This window comes from Miniopterus natalensis, chromosome 4 (assembly GCF_054644295.1).
Source record: "Miniopterus natalensis isolate mMinNat1 chromosome 4, mMinNat1.hap1, whole genome shotgun sequence".
NCBI lineage: Eukaryota > Metazoa > Chordata > Mammalia > Chiroptera > Miniopteridae > Miniopterus > Miniopterus natalensis.
The window spans coordinates 6,792,038-6,807,987 of record NC_142084.1 but is presented as its reverse complement, the minus strand read 5'-3'; the positions used below and the strand labels follow the sequence as shown (position 1 = coordinate 6,807,987).

General features: G+C 49.0%; 1 protein-coding gene across 1 annotated transcript in view; it reads left to right on the top strand.

Annotated features, from left to right (window-relative positions):
* PRDM5 (PR/SET domain 5) overlaps nucleotides 1-15,950 on the top strand; it is a 104,142-nt gene that overhangs the window by 75,854 nt on the left and 12,338 nt on the right. The window contains exon 14 of the mRNA XM_087816221.1: nucleotides 4,435-4,520. Within this exon, the coding sequence (XP_087672347.1) occupies nucleotides 4,435-4,520 (86 nt within the window). The remainder of the gene's footprint in view (nucleotides 1-4,434; nucleotides 4,521-15,950) is intronic.

Genomic DNA, 15,950 nt, shown 5'->3' with positions numbered 1-15,950 from the left:
AAACTGGTGTCCTCCGGCTTCACTTCCATAAGTGACACTGCGGGGTCGGAAACGGGAGGTTCCCAGAGTAACGCGTGGGTGCGGCGAGGTCAGGGCTTCACGGCCTTTCGTGTTGCAGGAAAATAAAGTATTTCAACTCATAGAAAAGTGCTGGGAGTGAACTTGAGCTGCTCCCACTTGTCAGTTAGTGGTTCACGTCCCTCTGTGGTCCCCTGTCATCTGTTAGGCGCCCCAGCAGTCGGGGGGTGGGGGTGGGGGTGGGACGGAGGGGCTGCAGTGGGGGGACTGGAAAAGGAGTGGGTGGAGCTCGCAGAGTTGGAGTTTTGGGCTTAATTTTCATTTAGAATGAGCCACTTTGATGTTTTGTAACAATTTCCTTAGTCCACAAAACAAAATAAGCCAGTCCGGTGATATTTGTGGAAGACATATAAAGTTCTTCTAAAGAATTCCCATATAATGCATGTATTTTATAGTTCAGCTACTTGGAACCATCGTAGAGTATTTTTTGTGAAGCATACACTATTGAGGGTCTTTTTTTGTTCATTTGGAATTTGCCATCTCTAAAATTGATTTTTGTTAGAAAAAAAGTAAAATGTAAAACTGTAACTCCAAATTCTTTAAACATTATTTAATTTAATTGCTTAAACATTATTTAATTTGGAATCATTGGAAGTAAGAGTTTTAAGGTTATTTCATCTTAAAATTACATTTTCTGTGTATGTATATCTTTCCATCTTTTCAGAGAATTATGAGAGCTCTCTGAAATCTTCAAAGCTTTTAAAAATATACTGACTGACAAAATAAAAGTTAAATTATTAAAATGCTGTCTGAAAATGATCCATTTTTAATCAAAATCTCTTAAAATTTATACATTATGTATTAAGCTTTCTGCTTGCTTAAAAATTTTTCAAAGCATAGGGCTCATTGGCTGTACACTTTTATTTTTAAATTCTCATAAAATATACATAAGATAAAATTTATAAGTTTAACTATTTTGTACATGTTTTTAATCTTCAAAGTTGATTGTGGCCATTACTGCTCTTTCTTAGTCTGTTGTATTCAGTGTGTTTATTAGTGTGACGTAGAATTTGATCTTCTGAGCCTTCTGACTGAGTGATCAAGTTTATTTCTTAAATTAAATCCTTGGTCTAATTTAAGAACATCAAGGTTTACAAGATTTTTCTTTACTAATTTCATGGTATCTCAACATGAATCTTTAGAAAGGATTTGTGTCAAGGTGTTGGTCCCTGAGGTGTTTTTGTAGCAGTAGATGGATAGTCAGTATTCAGGGGCTTCAGGATCCTTGTATCATGAACACACATTATGGTCTTCATGTCCTCCACCAACTTAAGATGCTGTTTTAATTTTCATATGTTAATCGTTTGGTAAGGCCAGAGTTCTCATGTCTTTAATAACAGTACATTGCATCAAATAATGGTGACGTTGATAAATTATTGTTCTAATGGCATACATTACGCGAGAATCTGATTTCCCCCCAATTGTTTTTAGCCATATTTGCCAGATCATGGTTGTTGTCATAATGCAATTTCTTTGTCAAAGACTCAAGGCAGCTTGTTTGGGGACTAGGCCAGACTCTGGCATCCAGATATCCCCTGTGGAAGCACAGCTCCCGTTTTCTGGAGCCCTTTTCTGAACATGGGCCACCTTTCCTCTCCCTTTCGTAGTTAGCATATTTTAAAGCACTTCCCTTTCGGGTGTGCCAGCAGTGAGAATACGGAAGCACGAGCCCCGTGTGATAAAATAATTCAAAGATGAAGACTTACAGATAGTGTGCTCAAGTAATGTTACATTGTCGTTAGGGAACTACATTCCTTCAGGTCTTTAGCCTTTTATGATGACCTTAGGTTCTTCTGCCCACCCCCACGAAGGTCTTTCTTAAACCTGCCTCCATCAGTATCTGAAACTATTGTGCAATTTTTCTTCAACATTTTCATGTCTCTCTCATTACACTAGTAAAATTGAAGAGACCATGATTTTGTGAATGTTATTTTAACTCCATTTCCAAGCCTAGGACAGTAGCTAAGAAGACGGTAGTGCTCCAAAAAAAAAAAAAAAAAATCTATTTAACAAATGAATATGTTCACTTCAGGGAGTCTCTACTTCATGGCAGCTTTTAAAATCAGCCTAAAATCAACCCTTTGCAGTTGCCATCGTGTTTCTCTTTGTTCCTTGATGTGCTTGAAGAAAACACAAGTGGATGTCAATGTTTTTGAGAGTCAGAACATAATTTAAAGAAAGAAACAGATACGAAGAGCTCATCTATTTTCTTAGTTAAGTGAAAACGGTTTTGCTGTTGTACACAGGTCAATATTGCGTGTGCTGCTGTGCGCTTTAAATCTGACTGCTGGCGGCTGTGTCTCAGTGTGGCGTGTGGTGGTCTCCAGTGCTGTGTCCCCTCTCTGTCGAAGGTGATCACCTTGTGTAGTTCTCAGGGCACAGCCTCATGGGGTGGCAGGACCTGGTTGGAGACATAACACGCATTCCTCCCCCGCCCCCACCCTGTTCCCTGTGCGCCTTGATAACTCAGAGCGCCCCCCTCCATCTCCGGGGCAGAAAGATCTGGTTCATGTTAACTGTCATTTCAAGGAGCAGGGCTTCCATCAATCACTTTAGAAAGTCCCGCCTGTTACACAGAACACTAGCCCTGTCATTAATGAACAGGATTAACGGCATGGAGTTAGGGGTTAAGTTCTGATTCCACCACCCAACAGCTGTGCCAGCTGATCCTCTGTGTCTGCCTTTCTCCTTCTGTAAACCAGGGATGCGAACACCTCGGTCACCATGTTGTGGCCAGAAGGAAAGTTGCTGCAAGACTCTGAGCACGGTGCTCAGCAAAGCAGAGGTCAGTAGGGGCCTCATCTGTGTCAGCTGTTGTTAATTCTTCGATGAGCTTTCAGCTTCATTTTCTTACCTCATTTTTAGATTAACTAATTTTCGTGTTAGCCAGAATTTAGCCTAAACCAAATGAAGTCAGCGTCTAAATCTACCAGGAATATTAGCAAATAGTAGCGATTTGCACTTGCATCACGCCGTACTTGGCTTCTGTGACCAGCAGTGTCCAAGTGAGAAACACCCGCCTTCCTAAGAGCTTTCTCAGACCGAAGCTTCGGTCCTGTTCACACCAGGAGAGTGTCCCATTTCAGGTGGCTGTCCTCACTCCCAGGGCCCAGTTCACAGGGAGCCTCCTGGGTGCCCTTTGAGTTGAAGCTGGAAAGTGCCCTGTGCTGCGGCTCCCATAAGACGCTACTGGTTCAAACATAGTTCAGTGGAACAGAGCGAGGTCGGGGGCCATGGAACCAGGGGGGCAGCTGTCCGCCTCTGGAAGCAGGGCCTGATGAAAAGGGCAGCTCCTTGTTGACCCAAGAGGGGCGGTCACTGGAATGATGCCAGTGACACTGGATTGAAGGACAGTTGTGATCAGATAGGGCAGGAGGGACACACTACTTCAATCTCAGTGGAAGGAAAGACAGAGTTTTGTATCTGCTAAAGGCGAACATTTCATTGTGCTGGTCTTCGGTTGCAGCTGGGGACCAGCATCCACGTGAGTATGTGGTTAAAGGAAAGAATAAATAAGTGAATGACTTTGAGTTACTGTCTGTCCTACAGGTAGGCTTTGGAGGGCAGCTGCAGATCCTCTTGCAGATTAAATTTTGTCATGTTTGTCATTTCACAGTAGAATTTTTTTAAAAAAATGTGACGTGTATCTGTATGCTTGCGTGTGTTACAGAAAGGCTTGGTTGTTTCTAAGCAGCCTCTAGGTGAGAGGCATTGGGTTATACCAGAAAGTGTGGATCCATTGTTGCTTAGTTTAACTACCGGTGGTTCTGTGTAACACACACCAATTCTGTGAACTTCTTCTGAAACTCATCACCCTGAGAAAGGATATGAGATCTTTTCTTTAAAAGCAAAGTATCAGTGAAATAATTCAGCCTTTGCAATGAGCAGTACCGTGCTCATTTATTAACATAGCTCATTAATAAATAGCTTCATATAGCCCAGCGGAGTGGCTCATTCGGTTGAGCATTGTCTTGCGCACCATACAGAAGGCGACCGATCACCGTTTCTCTCTCACATGGATGTTTCTCCCTCTTTCTTTCTCTCCCTCCTCCCCTCCCCCTCTTTCCCTCTCCCTCAGCATGTCCTCTGTGAGGATTACAAACATTAGTAAGTCGATTCCTATAAAATCTTTTTCACAAATTCTTAAAATTAGATTTCATGGGGTCTCAAGTATTAAAAGGGACACCGTCAGGCCTGCTGCTGGGGACTGCGCTTGTTGCTGAGCCCTGGGCGTGCTCTGGGCCAGGAGGGAAGGCCGGTCCGCTGGGCGCGGCGGGGACCCATCTGAGTGGGAGGAGGAGGGCACTGCTCGCCTGTACCCCATTTTTCTGACACGGAGCCTTCCTCTGTCCGCAGGCGAGCGCCCCTACCAGTGCCCTTACTGTGAGAAAGGCTTCAGCAAGAATGACGGGCTGAAGGTGCACATTCGGACTCACACGCGGGTAAGACGGCGCCCGGCTCGCTCCTGTGCAAGTGGAAACCACACTTGCTTAAAAGCGCTTAGCTTTACGTGAGAAAACGGCCTGGATCTGACATTACATGTTTGCATTTATGATGGACACTGGGGGGTACAGCTTTTCAAAGACAAAACTAAGAAACAGAAATCCACACCCAAAGGGTCCCCATTCTTGGAACTGTGACTCCGTTTTTAAAGAGTCGTAGGAGTTATAAGTGACAGACTTCCGAATAAATAGGGGAAACATTTTAATACTAAAAAATATGAAGATGCTGCCTTGCTGAGCATCTGCTAGGGCCACCCCGGAGTAGTGCCTATTGGCAGGTGGCCATTCATGCACATGAACAAGCCTGTTTGCAAGAGAGAAACTTAGGTTGTTGGGAGAGGGGGGGCAAGGACCCCTCTCTGTTTGTCAGGCACCCCTGGTGTGCTGTCTGTCTCCTCCCCAGGCACCCTCTGTCCCTCACACCTCTGCCTGGACTGTTGTCACCTGTCACAGGTGGCTTTTCTGACACAGCCTCTGCCGAATATCCAGCTTAGTTCTCAGCTCACTGTTCAGTCTGGGACACAAGTAGACACTGTGTGTGAACGCCCACCTGACAGTTGGGGGTTGTTTCCAGGAGCTCTCCTGGATTCTTGTTTTCCCTGTGGCCTCTTTCTCGCAGTTCCTTTGAAGTCTGGCCTTTATAAAGTGCTCATGGCCTGTCTATGAATGACCTACTTTTCATACTTTTTCAGATTTTAAGAACTGGCCCGATCCCCTAAGAGCAATTCGAATTCAGGCCACTCCTGGCTTTCACGTCTTACCTCACCTGTAACATAAAACTTTAGGGAAAACACATCATAATCATAACATCCTTTCCAGTGTAATAATCCTCCAGCCTCCTGCTGCAGCATCGCTGGGGAAGATGCCCTCTGAGGCCCCTGAGGGCAGCCTCCTGTTCTTGTGACAGACGAGAGGCGAGCTCTGTGCGTTAAAGCAGGTCCTCCCGGGTTTGGCTTCCAGTTCGTAGTGTGGTGCTCTTCATATATGACTGTGAGGAACTGGAAGACTTCCTACCTGTAAAATTACCCCTTCAACAATAAAATGACTTAAGTACTGTATTCAAAGTACGTATTTCACAGCGGGCCTTATTAAAGGGCGTGAGCTAGTGTTAGTGTAGTTTACTCATTTTTTATGTGTCCAGTTCTCACAGATGTGCCAATAATGTGTTTCAAAGATGCCAACACACAGGCAAAGGGGCCTGATTCCTCTTATCAAAACCAGCGATGTCCCAGCCCCTAGGCGTGTGGGCGCCGTTCCGTTTCCTGCGGTGACTGAGGACAGACAGGATTATACCACAGAGGGGCTGTTCGTCCCTGCGGGAAAAAATACCTCTTGGGTTTTCCCCAAGAAAGTGGGGTGTACTTTGCATTCAGCTAATTTGTTTTTTACTTTTAAATAAAAGTTTATGAATGACAATAATAAAGATAGTTAAAATAAATAGAGACCACTGACCACATGCCAGGTCCTATTTTAGACCTTCACACTCGTTAATTCGTGTGAGCCTCACAGTAGTTCACTGACGCATTTCATAGCGCATTGCAACCACTGCGAGGCAGGTGTTACGATCCCTTTGTAAAAGTAAGAAACTGAGGCACAGGCCAGCTAGGGGCAGAGCTGAGATCGGAACTCAGGCCGACGGGCTGCAGAGACCAGCCCCTTACCTACGACACATTTACCTTTGATTCAGTTAAATATTCTCCTGTCCCACAGACTCTGATCTGCTCTCCTATATATTTTCAAACTAAACAAACGGCAGCAGTAACCCCAAATTTATAAATCTCATATTCATTTGCAAGCGGCCCGACCTTGGCTCCTGGAGCACCCGGGGCCGAGGCCGGGAGGGAGCACAGGACTTCAGACGGAGTCCACGCGTTAGTGCCGAGCAGCAGCGAGGTGCAGCTTTCATCACACAAGCCTTGCGGGTTTTGCCTGCAACTCTTCTTTAATTTTTCTCTTTCATGCGTTATTTTTATTTGATCACAGACAGCTCTGGTTTTGAACCTGTTTGCTAAGCACTGGATAAGTACAGGCATCCTTGCATATTAGTGCAGCTTTTTAAAAGTGAATTAAGATTATCAGGTGATGCAATCAAATTAATATCAAGAACCTCCAAAGGAGACAGAGGAACAATCTCTACCAGCTCATATTTTCCCAATATTATCTGGGTTTTAAAAGACTCAATTCAGAAAAGATCCCATTACTCTGGGACCGCCACCTGCCAGTTTCAGTTTCTACTCTCATTGCGATCAGGACCTAGATAGCCCCCGTTCCAGACATTTGTTTGGTCCTGTTTTGAAAGCTAATTTTTAATTCCATGACAACAGTCACAAAAGCCATTTTGCTCGGCGCGTCACATCTTCAAGAAATTTTGCTGGTCCGCAAACACCTTCTACCCCAGATTCACCGTCTGTGGCCTGGCCCGGACCCCTCCAGGAAGGCACGCACAGCCCTCTCCTTCTGGGCCTGCTTGTGGGCGCAGCGAGGGCCCCGAGTAGGGGAGGCAGTCAGTCCTGCTCAAGTCCTGCTGGGCTAAACGGTCACTTGGGCTTCTACGGAGAGCCCGGGGTTGGCAACGCATTCATTTCCTTCTGTGTATTTTCTTCGTCTCTGGTTTTCGGCATGTGACTGTGCCCTTTCCTTTGCATTTACCTATGTGGTCTGTGGTTTGTCATCAGTTAATAACAACAGTTTCACTTGCACCCACTTTGGTGGCCTCCTTGCTCTGACGAAGGCAAGGCAGCCCTCGGGTCCTTCTTTGCGACATTCAGTTCACCTGCTTGTCTGGTGACCTCAGTCCACACCACGCCTGGCGGCGTTAGGTTCAAGGCAGTGACATACTGTCCAGCCTAGGGTTGTCGGCTCACATCTGCCACTTAATGGCTGTAGATAAATTTTCTGCTTGGGAGCAGATAAAATAGAAATTCTTACCCTCAGTGTCCAGGTAGCACCTCCCTTCCGTGAGGGAGGCCCCTGTGCAGGCCCTGTGTGGTCCAGGCCCCTGTGGTCCAGGCTGTGGGGGCGGTTCCTCTAAAGGGCTGGGTCTCCTGGGTGTAGGTGGCCCGGCGGCTGGGGACAAGGACCTTGGTCATAAGCGTTTCTGATCTCTCTCCAGGCTCCTCCCGTCCCACGCATGTCCCAGGCTCTTCTCGCTGCCCGGGTGATGGAGGACCCAGCTTTCTGGGGGGAGTAGAGCCTCTCTCAAGGGCAGGCTTCCCACCTTGGACTCTGTGGCTTGAATCAAAACCAGGCTTTTAAAACAGCCTCGAGAGGCAATAGGAAAGTTCCCAGGGCCTTTAGGCTAGGAAATGCCCTGCACACTGCCAGACACTCCCGTCTGCACCTGCTCTGCGTCTGCAAGGTGGGCCTCGCTTCCCAGATCTGACCAGGCAGGTAAATGGCGGCTGAACCCCCACGAGTACTGTCTGCAGCCCGTCTCTGAGCGTCGCACCGGGACCCGGCTCACCGGGGAATCAGGGGCCTGAGCCTTACGTCTGGGACACACTGAGCCAGCATGCTCCCTGTGGGGGGTTGGGGTACATGCCCCTAAGTAGCCATTCTGTAAACATTCAGTTCAAAAGGAACTATTGTTTGTAACCATTTACCACGGAGAGTTTCACGTCTCCTTTAATCATTTTTGATTTTCACCATGAGAAGCTCCTGGGCCAATTAGAAAGTTATTTCAGAAACGCTGCCTTTGAACAACACTTAAGACTCAATTAGCTGCATAGGTTTGAGGGGCCCGAGTCCACAGCTGCCTCCGGCTCGCGTGCGGGAACAGCCAGGTTAGGTCTTGCAGATGTTAAAGTGCAGTTAATTTCCAGTCTTTATATTGTTCTATATTTCATTCCTTTTCTTCCATGAAACTTCCTGTCCCCGGCCCTCAGGTGTGTAGAGTGTTGGAGGGTGTGGCGGACGTGTGCGCTCTGCACCCTGTCCTGAGGCCGCGGAGCCCACCCGGGGCTCCAGCCCCGCTGCAGCGGGTGTGGTCCCGGGCCTTGGGCACTGCTGTCTGCAGGCTCTCGGGGGGGGGGGGGGGGGGGGGGGGGGGGGGGTAAACTGATGGAACAATCTGAAAACTGTGCAAAAGAATCCTGCCCAGGGCAGCCAGCTGGTGGAAAGGATGTGGGCACCCATGAGGTGTGATGCTGAAGGGAGGTGTGGGTGCCACAGGAGCCTGGTGTCGGGTTTCTGTAGCCCGTTGAGATTAGGAAGGGGTCCTATAAGGGAGGGGGAGAGGGAATGAGTGTGGTGTCCTAGTGAATGCGCAGTGAGGCCTGAGTGAAAAACTCAGAGACCCATGCGGGAGCCGGTGTGTGGAGTCAGGCTGGGGTGGCATTTCAGTTGAGCTCTGAGGAAATTGGAGGAGCCTGCAGGCACATGTAAGTCCCCAGGTCACACGAGAGAGGTACCTCCAGCTCCGGCCAGGGGTCCACATGGCTGAGTGTGAGGATGCGTGCGTGGTCTGAATGCAGTAGATGTCGGCTGCGCTGAGGACCTGATGTGAATCCGGGAAGCCTGTTTTGCCTGGTGTGGCGTGTTTCACTTTGAATAGGGGAGTGTCGCAATCAGCTCTTTTGGAAGGTTGCCCTGAAGTCATGCTCAAGGGGAAGGAAAAGGGCCTGAGCTGCAGCCCGTGACCGGATGGGAGACACCTTTGACATAGCATTGACAAGGTGTGGATGCGTGGTGCCTGTATTAGGTGGTAATTAGGAGGGAGGAGTCCTGGATGAACCTGGGGTTCCCAGGAGGGGCACCGTGGGGCGTGGAGGTGTCCCCGTAGATTCAGAGGGACAGGGAGGGCTGAGGACACCTGTGTAGGGTAAGTGCTCAGTTACTGCTTGGCTACTTCTGTTTTTATAACTAGGTAAGAGGAAGAGACAAAGACAAATTTAATAACTTTTTTAAAAGCTTACTGTGATTTCAGAGGAAACTTTTAAGTTTATTTTTACTTTATAGTTTTCTAAACTTCATCAGCCTTTGTTCTGTGTGGACCAGAGGACATGGCTCATGGCCATTGTTTGAAAATACCTTTAATTTGGTTGTATTGTTTCTAGAACTCATGTATTTCTTGGGGGATTTTACACGCCTTGTAAATGAATCATTTAAGATAAATGGCTTCAAGATACCATTGTGTTTTATTTGGCTCAGGAAATATACCTGTGTGCAATGGACCATTCTTGTCCTACACAGGGAACTGCTGGTCCTTTGTGAAAGGGGAGATCGTACCCCGTGAACAATAACTTCCTTCCCAGGGACTGGCGGCGTCACTTTCTCCCTTTGTCCCTGTTTCATCTCTGAAACTTCTTTGTGATGGTCATCAACCCACTTGGCAGAGTGACCGCTCCGCTCCTTCCTCTGCTCGACTGTCCCCGTGAGCAGGTCCGCCCTCTGAAGTCGCCCGCGTTGGGAGGCTCATTCCCTGCTCAGGGACTTCTGTGCACCCCAAATGCTGCCCTAACATGAGGGCCCCGGCCCAGGCTTTCTATAGCTGCCGAGTGCTTCCTGACTTTCCCTGGGCTTCGGGAGTGAGAGGTGAAAACTGAAAACAAATTGGATTTCATACTCTTGACAAATTTATTGGGTAGGCAGGTTACCCTGTAGGAAATCAGACAGATTTCTTCTGTGGAGTTAAACGGTTCCACTATATTTAGGTTTACAAGGGTCGAGTTACGCCGATGTGAGGGGCTGGACCCAGGCATGAAATGTGATTTTTCGGCCACATTTTTTAATGGCACTTTTATTTTCATTCAGTATTTCTGTGCCTAATTTGATTTGGGGGTGGGGGCGGGGGAGAAAGCTGGTCTTGTTGATCTAAAGCGTGATGTGCACAACAAGAAAGTAAAATTTAAAAAAGAAAATAAAAATTAAAAAGACAAATAAAAAGTTTAGAAATGAACAACATAAAAAGAGAAATGAAAAAAGAAAACAATCCAGCCTCTCCACCCCCCAAAAAACAACAAAAAGTAAAACAACGCGCGTTAATTGGAATAATGGTGTGGTAAGGTCGTCTCAGGTGGTTGGGTCCTTGCTCTCCTCCCTGGATGCTGCTCTTTTTTTTTTCAACATGTTCTCACTGATTTCAGAGAGAGGGAGAGGGAGAGAGAGACAAACACCAACGATGAGAGTCACCGATCGGCCGCCTCCTGCACCCCCCCCACCCAGGCCTGCACCCCACCAGGAATCGAACCTCAACCCCCCGGGTCACAGGTGGACGCTCAGCCTCCGAGCCGCGCCGGCCGGGCTGGGTGCCGCTCTTCATGTCCACAGGCAGCCTGGCTCCAGCCTGGCTGCCCTTCCTTCGCACCGAGGCTGACACAGTGACCAGGTCGACCAACAGAATGAAGCAGACGTGATATTCCAGGGCCTCAGAGGCAAGGCCGTGAGAGCCCTGTGTCTGTGGACTCCTCTCACCCGTGTCTGTGGAACCAGCCCCCGTGCTGTGGGGGCCCCAGGTCACAGGCAGAGGCCCCAGACGGGCACTGCAGGCAGCAGCCAGCACGAACCCAGCTGAGTCTTGTGATTCCATCTGCAGCTACAACCCGGCTGCAGACGCAGGGAGGCTCCAAGCGGGACCATGGCAGGGCCCGGTCAGCCCCCAGAGCCGTGAGAAATGACTCAGTTTAGGTCCCTGCGTCGGGGGCTCTCTGCATTTGAAGTGAGCCACTGTTTCTTTAGCAACAAATAACTAGTCTGGGTGCTAAATACTGCACAGTGGCCAGGCAAATAAAATGTTAATTGTGTAAAATGCATCTAAAGTGACCCACTCTTTCCTGCCCTGGTGGGGTACAGTGGCACAGGGATGGGCACAGTGGCACAGGGATGGGCACGTGGAGGTGCCTCTCCATTTCTCATCCGCCCCATGACCCTTGGGCACTGTTAGCGCAGCTGGGATCAGCATGCGATTGTAACTGAGGCGTAGGGGAGCTTTGAGTTCATTAGCATTCGAGCTGATGAGTAATGTAAAATTTAGACAGGGTTATGTCTGTAGGGGTGACTTATGTGGCTGTTATCCTGAACAGTAGGAATAAAATCGGATCCCGGCGTTGTAAGTTGCAAAGACTTATGACATGTGACTTTCTTGATTACCTCAGATAATGTCTTAAAAATGAAACACAAGAGAATACACCTTAGGGGACTCTGAGACAGCTCCTGTTTAACTTGCTTAGCAATGGCTTCAAGCAGTTGTTGGGTGTACGGAGAACTCCTGATTGAAGAGACCGTCTTGACTGGGGCGGTGTGTTCCTAACTGAAACCCTTAAGATTCAGAAGGGCGCACGTAGGCTCCCGTGGCCCGCTGTGTCCTACTGAGCCAGCTTCTGTGACACGTGTTGTTTTCAGGGAGTTCAGGCCCTTCAGGATGCTGGGGGAGGAGCTGACCACAGAGCGTGGCCAGGACCAGGGAGAAGTGTCCCAAGGGTGCTGTGAACCGCACCAAAGAAGCACCTGGCTCACCTGGGACAGGGCGTGGGTGCGGCAAAGAAGGGTCAGGAGAGAGGCGAGAGGTCGCTCTGCGGGAGGAGGGGGCCCGCCGGCGAGGTCACGTGGAGGGGACAGGGCTGAGCAGCAGGAGGCTCCCGGGTGGGGCTGGGGAGGCCCAGCCAGTCTGCTCCGCGTGTCCCCGGAGCTCGCTGTGGCCTCTCCTCCGTGTACAGATGAGACAGTGACAAGGAAAGGCCGGCCTCCTCCTCCTCACCCCTCCGCGCCTCCCGGCCGGCCCCCTCCCTGCCTGGCCATCCTCAGGGACACCCTTTACCCCGTTAGCTCAGCTCCGTGTTGCACCTCGGGCCGTCCTTCCCCGTTTCGTTCACTTTTCCTGGCGTGGCTCGTGTGCTCGCTCATTCAGCGGCGGAACAGCCCGTCATTCCGTCTTATCTGTACTGGCATTTGTGTGTCTTCTGTACGAATGGCCTTTCTGGAGAGGTCCAGGTGACGTGGAAGGGACGTGGCTGCTCAGAGCCGGCTCAGCCCCGAGTGCTCGCATACTCGGGAGAGGGACACTTCCGCCGTTAAATTAATCTTTGTTCAGGGACAGTGACGCAGTGTGACCGGGACATTGGACTGTGGGAAACAGCAGCTGACAGCCCAAGGGGACCGGGTAGTTCCCTGAACCAGCTGGACAGGGTCAGGGCGTGAGGACGGGTTTTCCAGAAGGAGCCGAGTGGAGGGCGGGTGGGACCCGCCAGCTGGGTGCTGTGCGCGCCGGTGCCAGGCTGTGCTGTGTGGCCGCAGGGAGACCCAGGGCTGAGTCTGAGGGGACAGGACGGGAGCAGAGGGCGGGCCGGCAGGCTCCAGGGGACGTGGGCAGCTTTCCCGAGATCAGGGACGTGTTGGGTCTGTGGTGATAACCAGGCAGCACAGGAGTTGTTTGTTGCCCTGTAAGGGGCTGAAGGAAGAGACTAGCAAGGACCCTCGTGTTCCCTGCTTATTAGAAATACAAATAAAACAGATACTTGCTCCAAGCAACTCTGCCTTGAAATAACTTCCCACCTTTTTAAAAAAAATTTTTTGAATTAAAAAAAAATTTTTTTTAATCTTCACGCATGGATATATTTTCCATAGCTTTTCAGAGAGAGTGGAAGGGAGAGAGAGAGGAAACAGAGCGAGAGATGGAGAGATCTGGGAGAGACACATCGATTGGTTGCCTTCTGCACACACCTAGCCTGGGGCCGGGGATGGAACCTGCACCCGAGGTACATGCCCTTGGCTGGAATCGAACCCAGGGCCCTTCAGTCCGCAGGCCGACCCTCTAACCACTGAGCCAAATCAGCCAGGGCAACTTCTCACCTTTTACATAATTTTTTCAACATTACAGAAATTGTCTTACAGGTGAAGACTAATAAAGTTGGAACTCGCTGCTAAGTCCTTAGTTGTTACTGTTCCTACCGTGGGATCAAAACTTTAAGGCGCAGTCCTGGTGGATTTGGCTCAGCGGTTAGCGCGTCGTCCTGCGGACTGAAGGGCCCCAGGTTTGATTCCAGCCCAGGGCGTGCACCTCGGTTGTAGGCTCGATCCCCGGCCCCATCGGGGTGCATGTGAGAGGCAGCCAGTCCGTGTGTCTCTCTCACATCGCTGTCTCCCCCGCCCCAGCCCCCTGAACGAGCAATGGAAAAAATATCCTCAGGTGAGGATTAATAAAAGACAACAAAACCTTACGGCACATATTCCTAACGTTTCTCCACAGGTTTCTCCAAATGGCCTGTTGGGCTATTTGTTGAGCACCAGCCGGGGCCCAGGGGTGTCAGGGAGCAGCCTGGCCACCCAGCTGGGGGGCCCCATTTCTAACGACCACGTAGCTGCTTTCACGTGACTCCGAGGTGCCCCCGGAGCTCCGCCGTGAACCTGGTGTGTGCACACGGGGCGTGTGTAGAGCAGTTTGCAGATGGAGCTAAACTAAGACCCTGCGAATATTAGCACGTAGGCTGGGAGCTGCCTGGCCGCCGCGGTGTTATCTTTAGACTTTAATCATATGCTTCGGGATTTAAGGACGGTGCGTGCCGCCTGAAGCAGAGAGAGTTTTCTTTGTTTCTAGGATAGGCGATAGACAATTAATCTTTTAAAGTGGGACTGGTATTCTTGGGAAAGTGATATATTTTCTGTACTATTTTCTCTCTGAACAGAATTTTATATTTATCTTGTACTCCATTCACGGGGTTTAATGACTAAAGTATCCCAAGAGTCTTGAAATAAAGGACCGTCTATTTATATGAAGAATCTTGAAATAAAAGACCATCTATTTATATTAATGGGTTTCAAGAACAGTGCTAAATTGAGAGATTCATGCATAATTCCCTTTCTCCATAAAATGATCGCAGTTATGTTTTCATAGACTGTGCCCTTTTCAGTTTGAATTCTATTACTCACGTGCGCGTTGCTAATACAGAGAAGAGAGCAGGTTCATGGAATGGATAAAATACCCGTATTGAATTCGTTACGGGCCGAGCATTATGAAAAGCAAACCCTGTGACACAGGCATAATGTCCTGTGTTGCCAATGAAGGAGGTGGGCTTAGAGAGGTCGGGAGGCAGGTCCTGGGTCACACGGCCAGTCACGGGCAGCATGGAGGTAGGTGGGCAGTTAGATCTCTCCATTGCTCACGGCTGTACTCTTTTTTTTTTTTTAAATCCTCTCCCAAGGGCATGCTTAGAGAGAGGAAAGGGGAGAGAGAAACATCATTGTGAGAAAGAAACCTAGATCAGGAATGGAACCAGCAACCTTTCCATGCACAGGATGCCGCTCAGCCAGCCGAGCCAGCTGGGCCGGGCAAGGCTGTGGTCTTTATTACCAGGTAAATAGCCATCAAGGTGCTGTACAGGGTTATGTTCCATATTGTATGAACCGGTCTCTTACAGAAATTCTAAGAAAACGGCTGTTGATTTCTTATCTCAGGGTCTCCTGAGTCCCCTGGACCCCTCCGTCTTTCTCCCCCACCCACTGCAAGGAACCCAGGACTCAGGCTACAAAGTGCCCGGCAGGAGAAAGCTCCAAGGTGACTGTCACGAAGACACCCTGCTTAGAAAATTATCCAGCGGTCCCTGTGTGACCTCCACAGGCATTTCCCCTTCAGCTGCACTTTTTAAGCCATTTTCAGTAAAATATTGTTAATGTAAAAGCCACCAGGGAGGGCTATCTCTTGCCCCTTGTAATCTATTTTAATAAGTGAAATTTTAGTGTCTGGAGGTTTGCTACTCACATTTTACGTGAAATTCTCATGTTAAAGTTTCTCTGCATCCTTGGAAATTAGAACAGCATTGTCAATGTCAGGACCCTTCAGATCTTTGCAGATGGCTCTTTTAGGTGTAATATTTTCCCAAGAAGATTCCTCTAGGCCAGGAGTGACTCGCAGTAGGTCACAGGCAAGTCCCTATCAAGGGCGGTGCTCAGGCCAAGGGGATTGTGGCTTTGAGGGACCTCCCTCCTCTCAGTCGCACTTCCTCCCTCGAGGAGGTTGTGAACAGTTTTTAAATGATTTGATCTCAGTATTTCTAGGTATTATCAAGAAATTTATTCATAAATTCGTGAAGGAAGCAAAGGGCCTTTAGGAGAGAGGGCATTTATTTTAGTTTCAGTGTAAATTACAGTCGTGGCTATTCCTTTTTTCTCCATAGAAGAGAAAATCCTTACTTTTTCCCTCTAAAAGAGGCCGTTGGTGGTCCTAAGAACATGAATATATTTTACAAGTTGACCCAAATGAGACTTAATCCTGAGGTCATATCTTACCTAGAGAATCGCAGCGGCTCTGGCTACCCTGTCTCTTCACGCTGAAGACCCAGTCCCAGCGCGGTGCCCGCGGTGGTTTATCAGAGCGGAGGCCGCCTCCTCTGGGTCTGCTCCTGGCTCCCCGGCTCCCCGGCTCCCCTGCTCCCCGGCTCC